The 19,107-nt window shown below is 38.2% G+C and overlaps 1 protein-coding gene across 1 annotated transcript; it reads left to right on the top strand.

The window, feature by feature from the left end:
• The first annotated feature begins 1,786 nt into the window (after positions 1–1,786).
• SERPINB13 (serpin family B member 13) lies at positions 1,787–16,671 on the top strand. Its single transcript, XM_014843793.3, is given in 8 exon segments — positions 1,787–1,964; positions 2,507–2,563; positions 11,579–11,707; positions 12,095–12,212; positions 13,592–13,734; positions 13,943–14,098; positions 15,892–15,967; positions 15,970–16,671. Coding segments are annotated over 8 exon segments (1,164 nt in total). The 5' UTR covers positions 1,787–1,799; the 3' UTR covers positions 16,290–16,671.
• Positions 16,672–19,107: the final 2,436 nt, after the last annotated feature.

Genomic DNA, 19,107 nt, shown 5'->3' with positions numbered 1-19,107 from the left:
TCACAGGAAATGCAAATGATGATGAGTAGGCAGAGGCAGAGACAGAGCTATAAATTAAAAATCTCAACTACGCATGTTACACATGCTTTCTGGCTCCTTGCCCAGCCACGTCGTCTCTCCAAAGCCAGGTAAGTTTTTCCTTCAGCTCCAACTTAAGACTTCAGAGTTTTGAGAACATGGATGCTTGTTGATTTGAAAGAAGTGTTCTTATTGTGCATGACTTTCCTTGGGATGGTTTTATTTAATTCAGTGCCTACATGGCTATGACAATGTATCTTCTTCATCTTGTTTGAAGTAAATGAATTCATTTTATCTGTAAGTTAACCTGCAAAGAATCCCTGAAAGGAAACCCGAGGTTGAAATGGGAGTTTTAACAGAAGATGTGAGATGCCTCAGCAAGGATGAGCCCTTGATAGCAAAAAGCCCTCAAAGTATGTAGCCTTTCAAAAAATTTTATTTTGCATTAATCTCATTCTTGTTTGAGGATTTTTCTAGTTGTAATATAGCAGATGACGAAGATAATATAAAATGTGTTCTATTTGTTTATTTTTGGTAAATATTCATTGCTCTTTAAAAATTAATTTTTTGTGAGATAAAAAAATTAATATGAACTCTGTGTATGTTGCCACCTACAAACATAGGTTCTTTACTCGCCGCACAAGAGGGGCCAAATAAAAACTGGAACGCCAGGCTTATGGCAAGGAAAGAGTTTTCATTTGGGATGATATCAGCTGGGAGATGAGAGTGAGCCCTCAAATTTGTCTCCTTTCATTTCATCTACCTGAAAGATGAGAGGCCAGGGGTTTTAGAGGTTTGTGAGGAATGTGGCTGCTTGTAGATAGGGGGGAGTCAGAGGCCTTGCTGGTTGGAGCTTTCCCACCAGCCTGTATTCAGCCTTGGGAGGCTGCTTGCAGGAAGGAGGAGGAGATGGTAAGGAGTCCAGGTGGACGACCTTGGCTGTCTGTCTCTGTAGCGGAGAGTGGATTCTGGAGCCAGGGAGCCAGGGAGTAAGCAGGGAATGAGTGCTTTGGTTTTAAACCTGTATATGCTGGGTTTAATGTAGCGGAAATGACATCAGGGCTGGCATGATGTACAAGCCTGCAACAATATAGAAAAGTATAAAGAAGAAATGCTTTCACCCCGACTTAACAATCCAAAGCCAGAGATATGTCATTGCCCATTAGCGAAAATTCAGCCCAGGGTCAAGTTTTCATGCAGTTAGGAATTGGGATTTAAGAGAATTAATCTATCTTACCACTCTCTGCACTGGATTTGAATCAATTGAGAAGTTGAAAATATCAGAGAAAAATGTGACTGAGGGCTCCATTGGAGAACACTGCTTGCACCTGAGGCCAATAGGGATTCCTAGCCTGCCCCTTGCCTGGTCATGAGCCTAGCAGCTGGACAAGCCCAATATTGCATAGCCAGAGATGGGCCTGCCTGAGGGAGCTTAGCGTAGGGAGGAGATGGCCTGCAGGCAGATGCAGGAAGGTTCTGATAGAGAACAAGAGAGAAGAAAACCATTTGAGGCATTAACCCTGCTCCCAGGTGAAATGAGAACTGAGAACCACTGGATGATGTCAGAATGATTATCTCTGTCAAGAGAGGGTCAAGAGAAGGGTTGAGAAGTGGGCAGCAGTGGCCTTTCACCAACAGGGTGAAAATCTCTATTTTCTGGATCAGTGCAGGAAGAAGAAGAGAAGCAGGAAGGGTTCCTGTGAATAAAGCAATTCAAATGAGTGACAAGTGCTTGTCTTGTTTTGATTGTTGTTGCTGTTCTAGAGCTCACTAGAATCATCATGGATTCACTTGGTGCAGCAACCATTCAGTTTGCCATTGATCTTTTCAAAGAGCTGAATATAACAAAGGATGGCAACATCTTCTTTTCCCCTGCGAGCATCTCAGCTGCCATCGGCATGCTCCTCCTAGGGGCCCGAGGAGCCACCGCCACCCAGCTACTGAAGGTAAGATGGGCTTCCCTTGCTTTCCAGACAGAGAGTCATCTCCGGGGGCAGCCTTCTAGCATTACCTTGAGAATATGCTCCTCTTGACCGATGGGCCAGGAAACAGAGAAAGCATATGAAGACATGGAACAATTTCAGGTCTATTGGGGAAGTCCTCTTCCCTCTCCAAATACCGCCATGCCTTCTGCTCCCTGGTGCTTGAAATTGCTAAGAGCAGGGGCTGGGTGAGTGGCCTTGTCCAAAGCCATCAACCTCCTAATTAAGGATGAAGCATGAAGAAGAAAAACTACTGGGAGATGTTGCATAATCCCCACTAGGGTATAAATGACACATCAAAGATGAAGATCTGAATGGATAAACCAATGTAGGCTCCTCTGAAGAGATCAGTGGGCAACCCAGACTTTTTCATGGTTTTGCAAGGAGAGAAATGTTACCTGTGTACCACTGAGGTTTCTTTAAAAAACATCCAATTTCCTCTGAGTGATCCTGTGTGAGGTTGTCTCTGCTCTGATCACTGCCATAATATTTTTTGTCCCTTGCAGGTGCTTTGCTCTGAAAAAGACATAGAAAGCTCAAGAACCAAAGCTGAAGAAAAAGAGGTGGGACACATGTCTTACAACCTTCAGTATGGTTGCTTTGTAGAAATGGGCTCACTGGGGGGATGTGCAGAAGAGGTAATACTTCATGCTTATTTTCAAGCAGTCACTGCAGTCAAATAAAGTTGGTAGGATTATACAATAATAATAAACCCTTAATGTTAAGAAGAAGAAGAGACATTAACTTTAATGTGCACCAACCACTATGATATATGCTGGTACAGGCTAATAGACTGAAAGTCCCTATATCAGAGTAGATGAGTTTTGAAATTAAACAGATTTGGGTTCAAATCCTGGCTCAGCTATGCTACTTTGGACAATTTATTCATCTTCTTTGAGCCCCTGTAAAGTGTCCAGTGGAGTGTCTGGAATGCACCAGTAAGTCACCCAGTGGTTGTCATGGTAGTCTTAGGTGATATTATTCCTACATTTCATTTTTATTTTAAGTGCCCTCTGCTGATGTTCCACTTTAAAAAATACTAGCACAGGACCAATGACTTCCTGGGGTCTCTTCAAGCTCTAGGGTTGTAGTATTCCTCACCCAAAGGATAGTCTGTGCAAACATGGGGGAGGGATTAAGTCCATAGGTGAGGATTGGCATCCAAAGATGGTTAGAGCTCTCAGGAAGGGCATACTTGCCCTGACAGCAGTCCTAGTCCATTCCCAGGCCCTCATAAAATCATGGCTCAAATCACCAGCAATATGAGCTGTTCATTTCACAATCCCACATGGTCAGGTTGTCTGGGTGGTTCAGTTGCATATATGGAGAGTCAGCCTTCCTTCCAGAGTTTGTACAACAGAGTTGGGTCAGATAACTGCTGTGCTGTCCACTCAATCAAGGAGCACAGTTGTTTTCAGAGCACTTTCCTTTCCAAGCATGGTAGCCTATATAGAATCTTTGCGCAAATTAGAAAAAGATACACCCCCTAGGACAGATGCCCCTCCTGGCTGAAGAGCTTCGTGACTGAGGTGAGGGTTGAACTTCAGCTTTGTGCAGGGCACAGCCTGTATGACTCTGTGCAGTAGCTCTGTCCATTCCCCAGGATTTTTCTGGGAGTCACAGCGGTATGAAGAAGATTAGAATTCTTCCTTTTCTCTTTTCCTCTCTCCTTTCCTTTCCCCATTCCTCCCTCCTTCCCCTCTTCCTTCCTTCCTTCCTTCCTGAAATGACCTTATATAAGCCTTGTAGTTTACCTGGATGACAGTCTCTCTAGTCCTGAGCTATCAAATATGGTAGCCATTCAAGTGGCTGTAGAGTGCTTGAAATGTATCTAGTCCAAATTGAGATGTGCCATAAGTATAAAATATGCACTGAATTCAAGAACTTGGTATGAAAAAAGAATGTTAAAGGAAAACTGTTTTTATACTCGCAACACTGACATCAAATGTGTGGGTTTTGTTGTCACATTAAATAATTCTGATGCTAACTACCTGGAGTTAGTGCAGATCCTACAGGTGAAGAGCTGAGTCCCACAAGACTTTCCCCACTTCAGATGCCAGGCACAAGCAGTGGGTTCCCAGGTTACCCACACTTCCGTCTGACTTGGCTGCAAATCGGAGGATCCTATGACCCCCTCCTCAAGTTCAATAATTTGCCATAATGTCTCTCAGAACTCAAGGAAACACCTTACTTTTGTTTACTGGTTCATTTCAAAGGATACAAATGAATTTCCAGATGAAGAGGTAGATAGGGTGAGGTATGAAAGGGTCCCGAGCACAGGAGCTTCTGTCCCTGTGTTTTGGGGTGCACCACCCTCCCAGCACATGGATGTGTTCACCAACCTGGAAGCTCTCTCAACAATAAAAATAGGGATTTTTACTGAAGCACCATCACATAGGCATGATCGATTATTAACTCAATTTCCAGCTCCTCTGCATTCCCTGGATGATGAGGTATGAGGCTAAAAGTTCCAAACTTCTAATACTGGTTTGGTCTTTCTGGTGACCAGATCCTACCTTGAAGCTATTCCGGAGCCCGCCAAGAGTTGCCTCATTAGAACAAAGGGTGCTCCCCATGACTCAGGAAATTCTGAGGGATTTGGGAGCTTGGTGTCAGGAACTGGAGTCAAAACTCAAATATTAGAATACAAGATGTTCCTAGCACCCCCGTCACTCAGGAAATTATGAGTTTTAGGAGTTCTGCATCAGGAACTGGGGACAGAGACCAAATACATATTTTTTATTATGTCACAAATGTAAAAATCTCATTAATTTTTTTTTAAGGTTTTATTTTTTTCCTTTATCTCCCCAAAGCCCCCTGGTACATAGTTGTATATTCTTCATTGTGGGTCCATCTAGTTGTGGCTTGTGGGACGCTGCCTCAGCGTGGTTTGATGAGCAGTGCCATGTCCGTAGCCAGGATTCGAACCAATGAAACACTGGGCCGCCGCAGCGGAGCGCGGGAACTTAGCCACTCGGCCACGGGCCAGCCCCAAAATCTCATTAATTTTTATCTGTAAATTTTGTTGAAATAATACCTAACACATTGTATTTTAATATATAATTATTATAGTTATATATTGAAATGGTGATGTTCTACATTGAGTTTGATAAAATGTAATATTAAACTTGATATCACTTATTTCATTTTACTTTTAATAATGTAGTCACTAGGAAGTTTAAGATTGTGAATGTAGCTCAGAATTGTGGCTCACGTTGTATTTCAATGGGACAACGCTGGTCTATAATATGCATCTGGGAGGTAGGGTGTATGCATGTTCAGCTTTATTGACTATTACCAAATTGTTTGCCAAAGGGATTGTACCAATATCTATCCCTCTCAGCAGTGTATACAGGCCCATTTCATACAGCTGTGCAGAGAAAGTGGGACCTGAAATCCCACTGACCTTGCAATCCCTAGTCATCCATATTCATACATACATACATACATATGTATATCTTTTCTGTATTGTTGATGACCATATGATTTTTTTCTCTGTTAATGAAGCAAATTATATTAATAGAATTTCTAATGTTAAACCATTTTTGTATTTGTGGCACAATCAACTTGGTCATGAGTTTTAAAAAGTTTTGCATTATTGAATTGGATTTGGTAATATTTTGTCAGGGTTTTAAAAAATCTCTGTTATAAACAAGATCAATCTGTAATATTTTTTCTTGTCCTGTCCTTGTCTAGTTTTGGTATCAGAGTATCACTAAACTCCTAAGATGAGTTGGGGAATGTTTCCTCTTTTACTGTTCTCTGGGAGAGTTTGTATAAATTCAGAAACACACCTGATATTCTGGGAAGAATTTGGATTTAAAACTGCCAGCCTGTTGATTGTTGATTGACTGATTGATTTCTAATTTCTGTTTCTATGATTTTGACTACTTGCAGTACTTCATGTAAGTGGAATCATGCAGTATCTATTCTTTTGTGACTGGCGTATCTTGTTTAACATAATGTCCTTGAGATTCATCCATGTTGAGGTGTGTAACAAGATTTCCTTATTTTTAAAGGCTGCATAATATTCCATTGTAGGTATATACCACATTTTCTTTACCCATTCATATGTTGAAGAACAATTGGGTTGCTTCCACCTCTTGGCTGTTGTGAATAATACTGCAATGAACATGGAAATGCAAATACCCCTTTGAGATCTTGCTTTGAAGTTTTTTGATATATATTCAGAAATATGATTGCTGGATCATATGGCAATTTCATTTTTAGATTTTTGAGAAACCTCTGTACTGTTTCCCATAATAGCTGAACCATTTTACATTCCCACCAACAATGTTCAAGGTTCCAAATTCTCCGCATTCTCACTGACACTTACTATTTCCTGTTCTTTTGATAGTGGCCATCCTAATGGATGTGAGTTGATATCTCCTTCTGGTTTTGATATTTGCATTCTTCTTGTGATTAGTGATGTTGAGTACCTTTTCACATGCTGTTGGCCATTTGTATATCTTCTTTGGTGACTTGTCTATTCAAGTCCTTTACTCATTTTTTCTTTGGATTATTTTATTGTTGTTGCTGAGTTGTAGAAGTTCTTTATATATTCTGGATATTAACTCCATATCTGATATATGGTTTGCAAATAGTTTATCCCAGTCCACAGGTTACCTTTTCAATATGTTGACTGTTTCCTTTAATGAGTAGAAGTTTTTTAGTTTGATGTGGTTCCATTTGTCTATGTTGCTTTTGTTGCCTGTGCTTTTGATGTCATACTTGATATATCATTACCATCCACAATCTATAAGCTTTTTCCTTATGTTTTCTTCAGGGTTTTATAGTTTTAAGTTTTATGTTTGGTTCTTTAACTCATTTTGAGTTAATTTTTATATATGGTATAATGTAAGGGTTGTACTTCATTCTTTTGCTTGCAGATATTCAGTTGTCCCAACATCATTTGTCAAAGAGACTATCCTTTCCTCATTGTGTAGTCTTAGCACCCTTGTTTAAAACCATTTGGTCATATAAGCAAGGGTTTATTTCTGGTCTCCATATTCTGTTCCATTGGTCCATATATCTGTCTTTATGCTGGTACCACACCATCTTTATAACTGTTGCTTTGTAGTATGTTTTGAGATCAGGAAGTGTGAAGTCTCTAACTTCACTCTTTTTTTTCCAGATTGTTTTGTCTATTTGCTTGCCTGAGATGCCATATGAATTTTAAGATATTTTTTCTATTACTGCAAAACATGCCATTGAGATTTTGATAGGGATTGCATTGAATCTATACATCACTTTGGGTAGTATGGCTATTTTAACAATATTATGTCTTCCAATCCATGAACATGGATTCTTTCCATTTATTTGTATCTTCTTTGATTTTTTAAAGCATTTTTTTGTAGTTTTCAGTGTACAAGTCTTTCTTCTTCTTAGTTAAGTTTATATCTAACTCTTTTATCCCTTTTGATACTATAGTAAATGGGATTATTTTCTTAATTACTTTTTGGATTGGTCATTGTTAGTGTATAGAGATGCAACTGATTTTTCCATGTAGATTTTGTATTCTGAAACTTTGATGAATTAATTTAACAGTTTTTTTGTGGAATCTAGGATTTTCTACATATAAGATTATGTCATCTGTGAACAGACACGAATGTACTTTCTTTCTGATTTGCATTCCTCTTATGTTGTTTTATTCTCTAATTTTCTTCTTCTGGCTAAGACTTTCAGGACTTTGTTGAATATATTGAATAGTAGTGGTGAGAGTGGACATCTGATTTTATTATGTTGATTCCTTCTATTTCTAGTTTGTTGAATGTTTTTATCATGAAAGGGTGCTGAATTTTGTCAAAAGATTTTTCTACATCAGTTGAGATATTCATGTGGCTTTTGTCTTTCATTCTGTTAATGTTGTGCATTACATTGATTGAGTTTCATATGTTGAACCATCCATACATTCCAAGTATAAGTCCTACTTGGTTATGGTGTATGATCCTTTTAATGTGCTGTTGTATTTGGTTTGCTAGTATTTTGTTGAGGATTTTTGAATCAATACTCATCAGATATATTGGTCCATAGTTTTCTTTTCTTATAAGCTTTGTCTGGTATTAGGTATTTGTTCTGGTATTAGGGTACTGCTGGCTACATAGAATGAGTTTGAGAATGTTCCTTTCTCTTCAAGTTTTTGGAAGACTTTGAGGAAGATTGGTATTAATTTTTTTTAATTGTTTGGTAGAATTCTCCAATCAAGCTATTTCGTTCTGAGCTTTTTTGTTGTTGGAGGTTTTTGATTACTGATTCAATCTTCTTACTAGTTGTCTGTTCAGATTTTTTATTTCTTCATTATTCAGTCTTGGTAGGTTGTATGTTTCTAGAAATTTATCCATTTATTCTAGATTATAATCATTAATAGTAATTTCTCATAATCCTTTTTATCTCCATGACATTAGTTGTAATGTCCCCTCTTTGATTTCCAGTTTTAGTTATTGGAGTCTTCTATATTTTTTTCTTAATTGGTCTGGTTAAGGATTTGTCAATTTTGTTGATCTTCTGGAAAAAAACCCCAACTCTTGCTTTTGTTGATTTTTTTCTATTGTTTTTCGACTCTCTGTTTTGTTTATTTCTGCTCTAATCTTTATTATTTCCTTCCTTCTGTTAACTTTTGGTTTAGTTTGTTCTTTTTCTAGTCCCTTGAGATGTAAAGTTAGGTTGTTGGTTTAATTTGTTCTTTTGATTGGACCATGTTTCCATGTCTTTTTGTGCCTTGTTATCTTCTTTTGGGACTTTGGCATTTGGAAAATCAGCCACCTTTCCCAGTCTTTGTGGTTTGGTTTAATACAGGGAGAACTTTTTCCAATCAGCCTGGCTGGAAATTCTGGAGACCTCTTAAGCATTTTCTGGGGATGCCTCCTGTCTGGGCTTGTGCAGGTAATCTAATTGAAAACGTTTGCTGGTTTTTACTTGGGAGCTCCCCTTGGTGTCTCTCTGTGATACTGCAGACTCTAATGCTGCTGATTGCCTTTGTTGTCAGTGGTCAACCTGGTGCTCTGTTCCTGTCAGCAGTTTGATTGAGACAAGACAGAAACCAGTCTCTCAGGCAGCCTCCAGAAAAGCCAGAATGGTCGGTACACATTCTACTCTTCTGTTTCTCTCCCCCAGGAGAAGTTGGGAGTTTTCTCCCAGTCACACCATACTGTGTTGGGGGAAGGAGCTCTGGTGAATGAGTACCGTGAATCTTTCTACTGGGCCTTGATGCAGTTGGTTCTTGCTCATCTGGGGTACAGGGACCTTTGGACTGGTTTCTGGATCTTTTGCAAAGGCATTTGGTTCTTGTACTGGTGTTAAGTCAGCCTCTCCACTCAGGGAAGGAGGATCTGGGGCTTCTTCTTCTGCCGTCTTGCTTACATCTCTCCTCAAAACTTTCTTTAGTAAAGATTGACACATGGCAGATGCTGTCAGGTTATATTTGCCTTTGTTTGTTCTTGAATGAATATTTAACTGTATTTTGAATTCTAGATCGATATTTCCTTGCAACTCTTTGAAGATACCATTCCACTCTGCATTTCTAATGTTGCTGTTAAGTTTGTTTAATTGGCATTCCTTGATAGCTGATCTACCTTTGGCTGCATTTAAGTTTTGCTGCTTCTTCTTGCTGTTCTTGAATTTTACTGCAATATGTCTAGGTGTGAATTTCCTTTATTCAACAAGACTGATTTACCATGTTTTCTGAATATGAAAATTTATACTTTTCAATTCTGGAAAATTCTCAGCCACTTAATTTTTTGAGTAATGCATTTTCCCCATTCTCTTCTTCTTGCCTTTTGGAAGGATTTTAGAATTCGTATTGTATTTTCTAGATTTCTTCACTTGTCATACATGTTTTTTATCACTTTTTGTCTTTGTGCTGCATTCTGAGAAAATTATTCAGCTCTGTATAGTTCACTAATTTAGCTATTCGTAATTGTCTATTTGTCCCATCTATTGAGCTTTTAATTTCAATGTTTACTGAATATTTATGTATAGAAGTTCTAGTTGATTTATAAAATCAACCTGAAAATTGTTGATAGTCCCTGGTTCCTTAACCATATTTTCAATATCTTTTCAGGTTGACATTCTCAATATATTGCTTTTTAAATGTGATATTTGATAATTCCAATATTTTAAGTCCTTGAGGGTCTAACATGACTGTTTGCTATTTTTGTTTCTGATTCTTGATGTAGGACTTATTTTCTAATGACGTAATTTTGGAATATGAACTAATATTTGGCTGATAATTTATGGGGGTCCAGTGAAACCTGGAATATAGTTATCGTTCTAGTATAGGTAATTTTTTTTTTTTCTGAAATAAGATCCTGGGGTGTTATCAACCCAAGGTCACTTTAAGTTAATTTCTTAGTACGGGATTTCCCAGGCCATAGAGATGGTATAAATTCTAACCCCAGACCTGTTTGACAGTAGCCTTCCCTCCCTTTCCCCATTTTTAGATCAACTCAGTCACAACTGGCCTACTGGAGAAACACTCCCATTACATCCTCCTCTTTATATCAATCTGTTATTCACCAAACGCTTCAATACTTTGATCTGCTCACATCACGTATCAGTTAAGCTGAGCAGCCATAAAGTGATCACTTGCCCTTTAAAGGCTCATAGTAGCAAGGAAAGAGCCAAAGGTCAAATTCAACCTCAGATATTTTTTTAGAGCAGCACATTTTTACATTTTCACTTTGAATGTCTTCAAATGTTGATTAATTATTCACAAAAATTAACTAATTGTTTTTTATGTGCCAGATACTACTCTAGCCATTGGGTAACCAGTAGTGAAATAAAGATATAAACAACAAAAACCCATGGCCTTCATATTCTGGAGGAAGAAAGCATTTCTGTTCTCAGTGCAATCACGAATAAGCCTTTCAGGTCAAATTTAAAATGCCTCTCCCCTCTCCTTTGCAACCAGTGTGAATGGAAGCAGCCACATACATGTCACTCAACAGGCAATGCGACTGTGTTCCTCTTTGTTTCAGGGAAGTGTGCTGGGTCAGCTGGCTCTGCCATGGAGCACTCACTCCTCAGCCCTCAATCAGAAAACTGATGGAGTCTACAAAAAATGTCCAGAAAAGTTTCCTCTTTTTTTTTTTCCCCGCAGAGACAAGGAAATCTCACTTCAGTCCAAAGTATAGCTCTGACAAATGGCTACTTATACCATCAGGAGTCACTTTTCTTGTCCACTATCTGGAACAGAAATTGCCAAACTTTAGAGTGGATAAGAATCATCTGAGGAGTCATCTGCTTTCCTCAAGTAGTTAGCTTGTGGTTAGCTAAAAAACAAGCATATAAAACATTTAGTGGGAAATTACAGCTGAGATAAAAATGCACCCCAAGCCAGAAAAGCAAGATCTGTGGCATTGGCCGGCAGAACAGGCTTCTTTGTGGAGCTGAGATGGATTGTGACTTACGTTATCACATGATTTGTGTAAAAGTCACCTGACATCCAGGGGCCACACCAAACTTGTGGGCCACTCTCAAGACTATCAAACTGAGAGAAAGACCTAGCAGCCCTGTCTCTGAGGGAGAATCTAGGCTCGCTTTTGACAACATAACTCTGAGGTTTTGTTTTGATTTTGAAGATTGAGAAGAGAGAAGAGATTCATCACCAATTCCAAAAGTTTTTGACTGAGACAAGCAAACCCACTAATGATTATGAACTGAAAATAGCCAACAGGCTATTTGGAGAAAAGACCTACCTCTTCCTTCAGGTAAGTTTTGCTGTGTCCACCACATCTGTGAGTGGTATTCATAAATGGCCAAATGCCCTTGTTAGGACTGTGGGTTCTGGAGGCATGCTGCCTAAGTTGACTGCCTGGCTCTGCCCACATCACTGGGTGTGCCCCCTGCCTGCTCTCCAGACATCTAGTTTTTTGGAACTTTTTAAAAATCCTGGCAGTCTAAATCTGATTTTTGCCTTAACCCAATACACCTGCATAAAAATGTGCACGGAAGTACTCAAAATGATTTGCCCAGGTCCTAAAAATCCCTGATTAACTGTGAGTCATTTCGATGTACAGATAAATTTAGGCAGAGATGTTGCAAAGTATAAATCGAATTTTCAAACTCTTTCTGTTCCTTCCTTGTTTCTCCTAAAGAAATACTTAGATTATGTTGAGAAATATTACCACGCTGCTCTGGAACCCACTGATTTTGTAAATGCAGCAGATGAAAGTCGAAAGAAGATTAATTCCTGGGTTGAAAGCCAAACAAATGGTAGAGTATGGTCATTCATCATAAAAGCGCTTCTTGAGTACTCACTGTGAGTGAAGCCCTGTGCTTGACACTGCTCAGGGTGCCAGGGTAAGAAAGCTTTGGGAGGGGACTTGAGATGGAGTCTCAGGGTTGGAAGGGCAGGGCTGGGCATGGGGGGTATGACAGAGGGCACTGAACACGGTGGAATGTTCTCAGCAAATATATTGAGAGCCAAGGGGAACCAGGGAGGGGACCATAGGAAGCCAACTTCATGGAAACACAACACTTAGTGGAGAATTATTTGCACATGCTGTGGATTACAATGTTTTTGGGGATCCTGAAATTGGTTTCATGTCTGTCTTGGGTTCACATTTTTTCTTTTATATCAGAGCCTTTCTTTCTGAGTCTGAGTCCCTAAGTGAGAGTGTCATAGAGGGTTTCCTTTCTCTTTGTCAAGTGAGAAACGTTCAGCTCTCCCGTCAAAGCCTGCCTTTGCTACCTACAGCGGAGCTTGCCTAGGCCTCATCTCCACCTGAGCACCATGCGGGATGATAACAACTTTCACCCCATCCGCAGCAGAGAACTTGGCAGAGGCCTCACTTCATCCTCCTCTCCTCATCTCCTAGTATGAGCCAAACACACAAGAAATACCAGAGAGGAACGCTGATATGGAAAATATTTTGGGGAGCAATACTGATACTTTAGTATTAGAGTTTCAGATTACATTTTTTATTCCAGTTATCAGGGAAGCATCTCTTATTTCAGATTGCATTTTTTTTTTCACGCTTAGTCCAAAGGAAAAAAAGTGTCTTCAAAGGGTTGATTGAAGGCAGTATTCTCCAGAATTTAGTGCGAGTTGGGCTAAACCCAGAGCCCAAAACATCAGCTCCTTTTCCAATAAAATAAGTAATCTCTAAAGGTCAGGTGGTAACTATATTGAATGGGCAAAAATAATGATAGCTAACGCTTACTGAGCGCTTACTATGAGTTGGGTAGTGTTAGAAGTGCTTGACGTGTATTAAGTCAACTCTTTTCAACAACCCTATGAGGCAGGTTTTATTCCTGTTTTACTGATGTGGAAACTGAGGCACAGAGAGCTTAAATCACTTGCCCAAGATTCCTCAGTTGATAAGAGGCAAAACTGGATGCTAGCAGAGGCAATCTGATCCCAGAGCCTGAACTCTTACGTATCACATTTCAATGTATCCAGTGGGATAAATAGGCATTGGGCGAGGTGAAAATGTCCTTACCGATTCTGCTAGCAAACGCGTTGTTGGCAAGGCCTTCAGGCGCTGACGTAGCTGAGTTCACAATGATCACTCAAGTCCATCTGCATTGTATGTGCCACGCATATTGCTCATAATTTTGAAGATGGGCCAATTTTTGTTGTTTGTTTGCAGAAAAAATCAAGGACCTGTTTCCGGATGGCTCTATAAGCAGCTCCACTAAGTTGGTGCTGCTGAACGTAGTTTGTTTTAAAGGGCAATGGGACACGGAGTTTAAGAAAGAAAATACCAAGGAGGAGGAATTTTGGCTGAATAAGGTTTGGTCCTTTATTTACAACGTGTGCTGTGCTTACATGTGGGATGTAAAATCTAAAGTCATATTTGAGCAAGTGTACATGGTGGATAGCGAATGCTGATTCTGAGGCTCTGATCTTTAACATGATTTTAGACCAAGCTAATTATTTTGGTGCGCTCACTTGGTTGTCTTACGTCTCTGACATTGCGTGCCCTGTGACTTTGTTGCAGAGTACAAGTAAATCTGTGCTGATGATGACACAGCGCCATTCCTTCAGTTTCACTCTCTTGGAGGACTTGCAGGCCAAAATTCTGGGGATTCCATATAAAAACAATGACCTAAGCATGTTCGTGTTGCTGCCCAATGACATAGATGGTCTGGAGAAGGTAAAACCTTGCATTGCTCCAATGTTGCTTTCATTTCCTGAGGCTTTGCATCCCAAAGCTTGTTCTGGGTGAGCCTGGAAACAGGGCTTCTGATTTGGAGCTGGTGTCTGGCAACACCAAGTAGAAAATATTTCTCACTCTGTGCAAAAGCAAAGACAGATGGGTGTCTAAAGAGGAACATTAAAAGTTATCAGGTTTATTGAGAACAACCAATACTAAAATATTTGAGGATGAGCTAAAATGAACGTTTAAGGACACATGGGAATTCTAAAGATCATCCACCATTCTGAGAGATGGTTGATCCGGATGGACCCTCTTTCCCAGAAAAAAATTACATATGCACATGCACAGCAAATTTTGCGTTCATGCTTATTGGACCTTTGGAATTTCTTTCTTAGACTTTTAATCTTTTTTAAAGGCAATTTTTTTAGAGCAGTTTTAGGTTTACAGCAAAATTGAGAGGAAGGTACAGAGATTTCCCATATACCTCCTGCCCCCACACATGATAGCCTCCTCCCATAATCAATATCACTTACCAGAGTAGTACTTTTTTTTTTTTTTTTTTTTTTTAACCAAGGATAAACCTACGTCAACACATAGTAATCACCCAAAGTCCACAGGACCCTTAATCTTGAGCCCCTGGATTTAGTCCCACCCACTTCGCAGTTAAAAATTGATATGGCTGGTATCCTGTAGTTTTGAAATTAGGAAGGCTTTGTTTCAAATCCCTGTTCTTCTAGTTAGTAGCTTTCAGTCCTTTGATGCTTAACTTCCTGGAATGCCAATATTTTCCCATCTATAAAATGGGCTCCATAGTTCTTAATGTATAGTGTTGTAATGATTAGAAAATATATAGAAAAAATATATATACAGAACAGGACCCAGTATTGTAATAATATAGCATTTATCATTTATTGAGTGCTTTCCATGTATTGGACCCATTCTAGGAGATATCTTAAAATAGGTCCAGGACGTGGAAATTACTCAATAAATGACAGATGTTATATTGTTATAATACTGGATACTGTTCTGCTACTGTGAATCATCTCTAGTAGCATTATATGTTGGAAAGTATTTTGTCACAGTAAGATGGCAGTATGTATAAAAGCTTTAAGAATATTCATACTCTAACTCAAAAACCCCAGTTGTGGGAATTACCCTAGGGAAATAATCCAAAAGAAAAAAACTGCCTTTCTGAGTGAAATCAGTAATCTCTGCATTAAATACACTAGGATACCTACTTTGAAATTCATGATAATATTATTTTTGTATCTACAGTATCTATCAGCATTTATCATAATGCTTAATGCATACTAGATGATTAAAGTGAATGAATGGATGAATGTTGGGTAAAATTTATCAACTTGATGAACAAAAGTTTACATTATAACAAGTAAAATGGACATCCACTGTGATTGCAACATGTAAATGTATATTACATATTTACATATATTATAATATATTATAAATTGTATAATATATATGCATATAAAGACTAGAGAGGAATAGTAAAAATGAAATAATATGTATTAGGTTGCTAGAATAAGAAATGTCTTATTTCTTAAATTTAAAAGTTTATTTAATACTATTGAATTTTCATATATACACAGATAGTTTAAGTAGAGAAATATATTATATTAAATGCTCTATAAAATGAAGAGTCTAATGAAATGAAATTTTTACTTTTGTTTGTTACTAAAATTAGTAATTTCCTAGTGATAAAATCAGTATTACACTGTTTAAATTTGTCTCGCTAATCATACCATTCTTCCCTCCCTTTTTTTCCTTAATAGATTTTGGATAAAATAACTCCTGAGAAATTGGTAGAGTGGACTAGCCCAGGGCATATGGAAGAAAGGAATGTGAATTTACCCGGTTTGAAGTGGAGGATAGTTATGATCTGGAGGCCGTCCTGGCAGCCCTGGGGATGGCGGACGCCTTCAGTGAGCACACAGCTGACTACTCAGGGATGTCCTCACGTTCAGGGTTGCATGTCCAGAAGTTCTTGCACAGGTCCTTTGTGGTGGTAACCGAGGAAGGTGTCGAGGCTGCAGCTGCCACGGGCGTGGGCTTTGCTGTCACATCGGCGCCAGATTATGAAAATTTTCACTGCAACCATCCTTTCCTGTTCTTCATCAGGCACAATGAGTCCAATAGTATCCTCTTCTTTGGAAAATTTTCTTCTCCTTAGGACAGTCAATGCCTTGGCAGAAAACTGGTGTTGGAGTATCAATACCACTATGGAAATAGCCCATTCTTTTAAAATTTGTTTTACTTGTTTGCACACTGTCTTACCATCAAAACTGATGTGACTGTAGTAGGGTGTGTGCGTGTTTTAAATTTTCCTTAAAAGTGAAATGTCCTCTTGTTTGTGCCATGCACAAAGTGTGTTAAATCAAAGTTCATTAATAATCTCCTGTTGATTTCTTCTGAAAGTAAATCAATGTCCTGTAGCGTTGTGTACTAATGGAGAGAAACATCTCTTCAGTAGACTGTGGACTAGTGATTTTGGGAGTCCCTCTGGTTCTAAGATTTTGGCGTGTTATAATAAGCAAGTAAAATAAAACAATAATTTACTCAATTCACGTGTTACTTTTTTCTTTTTCAGCAGAGAGTGCTGCAAACAGCAAATATGAAAGAGATTTTAGAAACCTATTAGCAAAGCATAGATTAAAACTCAAGGGCCAGAACAAGATGAAACAGTATACCAGACCGAAAGGATTCCCGTATTTTCATCCTCTATTCCAACAGAGTATGTTATCCATTGTCCGTTGCATAAGCATTTTGATATTGTGAAATAAACATGGTATTTGAGAAGATGAACATTGTAGCTGATACACATTCCTATTCTGTCACGTTTTAAGGTGACAGTAAATATTTGGAATGACTTTTAGAAGAGTATTTTCCTTTCTTTTTTTCCCATTTACATATTTCTGGTTATTTTGTGAGTGAGCTGTGGGTATTACCAAATGATATTTTCTTGCAGATACTTTTTGAAAGACTCTGAATCTATTGCTGATGTTCTTTATTGAGGGCCTGCTTTACTTTGATATTTTCAATTTTTAACAAGATCCCACTACTGACATTTTTTAACATCATCATTGAGCTATAATTTACCTACCAGAAAATCCACACATTGTAAATTTACAATGTAATGATTTTTGGTAAATTTCTAGAGTTGTGCCTCTATCACCACAATCCAGTTTTAGAACATTTCTATCACCTTAAAAAGTTTCCTATGCCTGTTTTCACCTCTAGTCCCAGGCAACCGTTGATTTGTTTTGTCTTTATAAATTTTTCTTGTATTTGACATTTCATATAAACAGAATAATAAAATATATAGTTATCGTATTTGGCTTCTTTCACTTAGCTTAATGTTTTTGAGGTTTGTTCTTGTTGTAGCGTGTATTGCTGAATAGTATTCCACTTCACTGAAAGGATAAGTTCTGTTTATCCGTTTACCAGCTGTGGACATTCAGATTGTTTCCACTTTTTGGCTGCTATGCATAATGCTTCCATGAACATTTGAACAGAGATCTTTGTGTGATCATACGTTTTTATTTTTTTTGGGTGGATTCATAGGAGTTGCTGGGTCATATGATAAGTTGTTGTTCAGCTTTTTAAGAAACTGTCAAACTGTTTTCCAATGTGGCTGTATAATTTTACATTCCCACCAGCAAGTACAAAGTTTCTAGTTTCTCCACATTCTTGCCAACAACCAGTATTGTGTTTATGCTTATAGCAATTCTAGTGGGTGTGAAGTGGTATCTCGCTGTGGTTTTAGTTTACATATATCTAATGACTAATTAGGTTGAATATTTATTCAAGTGCTTACTTGCCATTTGTATGACTTCTTTGGTAAAATGTATATTCAAATCATTTGCCCATTTTTGAATTGGATTGTTTGTCTTCTTACTATTGAGTTGAAAAAGTTCTTAATATATCTGGCTACAAGTCCTTTATCAAATACTGGATATATGAATAATTCCTCCTACTTTATGGTTTCTTTCCATTTTCTTATTGGTGTCTTTTAACTTTTTGAAGGATAATTTACTTACAATGAAATTTCCTATTTGAAGTGTACAACTCAGTGGTTTTAGAATGTTTACAGAGTTGTGTAAACATCTACACTATCTAACTTTAGAACATTTCCAACACCTCCAAAAGAAACTCCACCCCATTGACAGTCATTCCCATTTCTTCCTCCCTCAACTCATGGAAATCATTATTCTGTCTTCTATCTCTATCGATTTGCCTATTTTGGACATTTCACATAAATGACATCATACAATATGTGGCCTTTTGTAACCGGATTCTTTCACTTAACATAGTATTTTCAAGTTTATTCTGAGTTATAATGTGAATCAGTACTTCGCTCCTTTTTATGACTGGGTAATATTCAATGGTATGAATGTTTCAGATTTTGTTTATCCATTCATCAGCTGATGAAAATCTGTATTGTTTTCATTTTTTGGCTATTATGAATAATCCTGCTATGAATATTTTGTATGGACACACATATTTTCATTTCTCTTAGGTATATACCTGAGAATGGAATTGCTGGGTCATATGGTATCTTTATGTTTCTCATTTTGAGGAAGTACCAAATTGTTTTCCAAAGTAGATGGATCATTTTACAATCCCATAGCAATGTGTGAGGCTTCCAATTTCTACTCATCTTTGCCAATACTTTTTGTGGTTTGTCTTTTTAATTTTAATTTGAATCACTACCTTAGTGATTGTGAAGTAGTATCTCATTGTAGTTTTATGGTATCTTCTTTTTTTTTGGTGAGGAAGATTGGCCCTTAGCTAACATTCGTTGCCACTTTTCCTCTTTTTGCTGAGGAAGATTGTCACTGGGCTAACATCTGTGCCAGTCTTCCTCTATTTTGTATGTGGGACACTGCCACAGAATGGCTTGATGAGCAGTGTGTACATCTGTGCCTTGGATCCAAACCAACGAACCCTGGGCTGCTGAAGTGGATGGAGCGTGTGAACTTCACCACTAT

This window comes from Equus asinus, chromosome 7 (genome assembly GCF_041296235.1).
Source record: "Equus asinus isolate D_3611 breed Donkey chromosome 7, EquAss-T2T_v2, whole genome shotgun sequence".
NCBI classification, from domain to species: Eukaryota; Metazoa; Chordata; class Mammalia; order Perissodactyla; family Equidae; genus Equus; species Equus asinus.
Note: the sequence above shows the minus strand (reverse complement) of the source record. Positions and strands in the feature narration are given on the sequence as shown.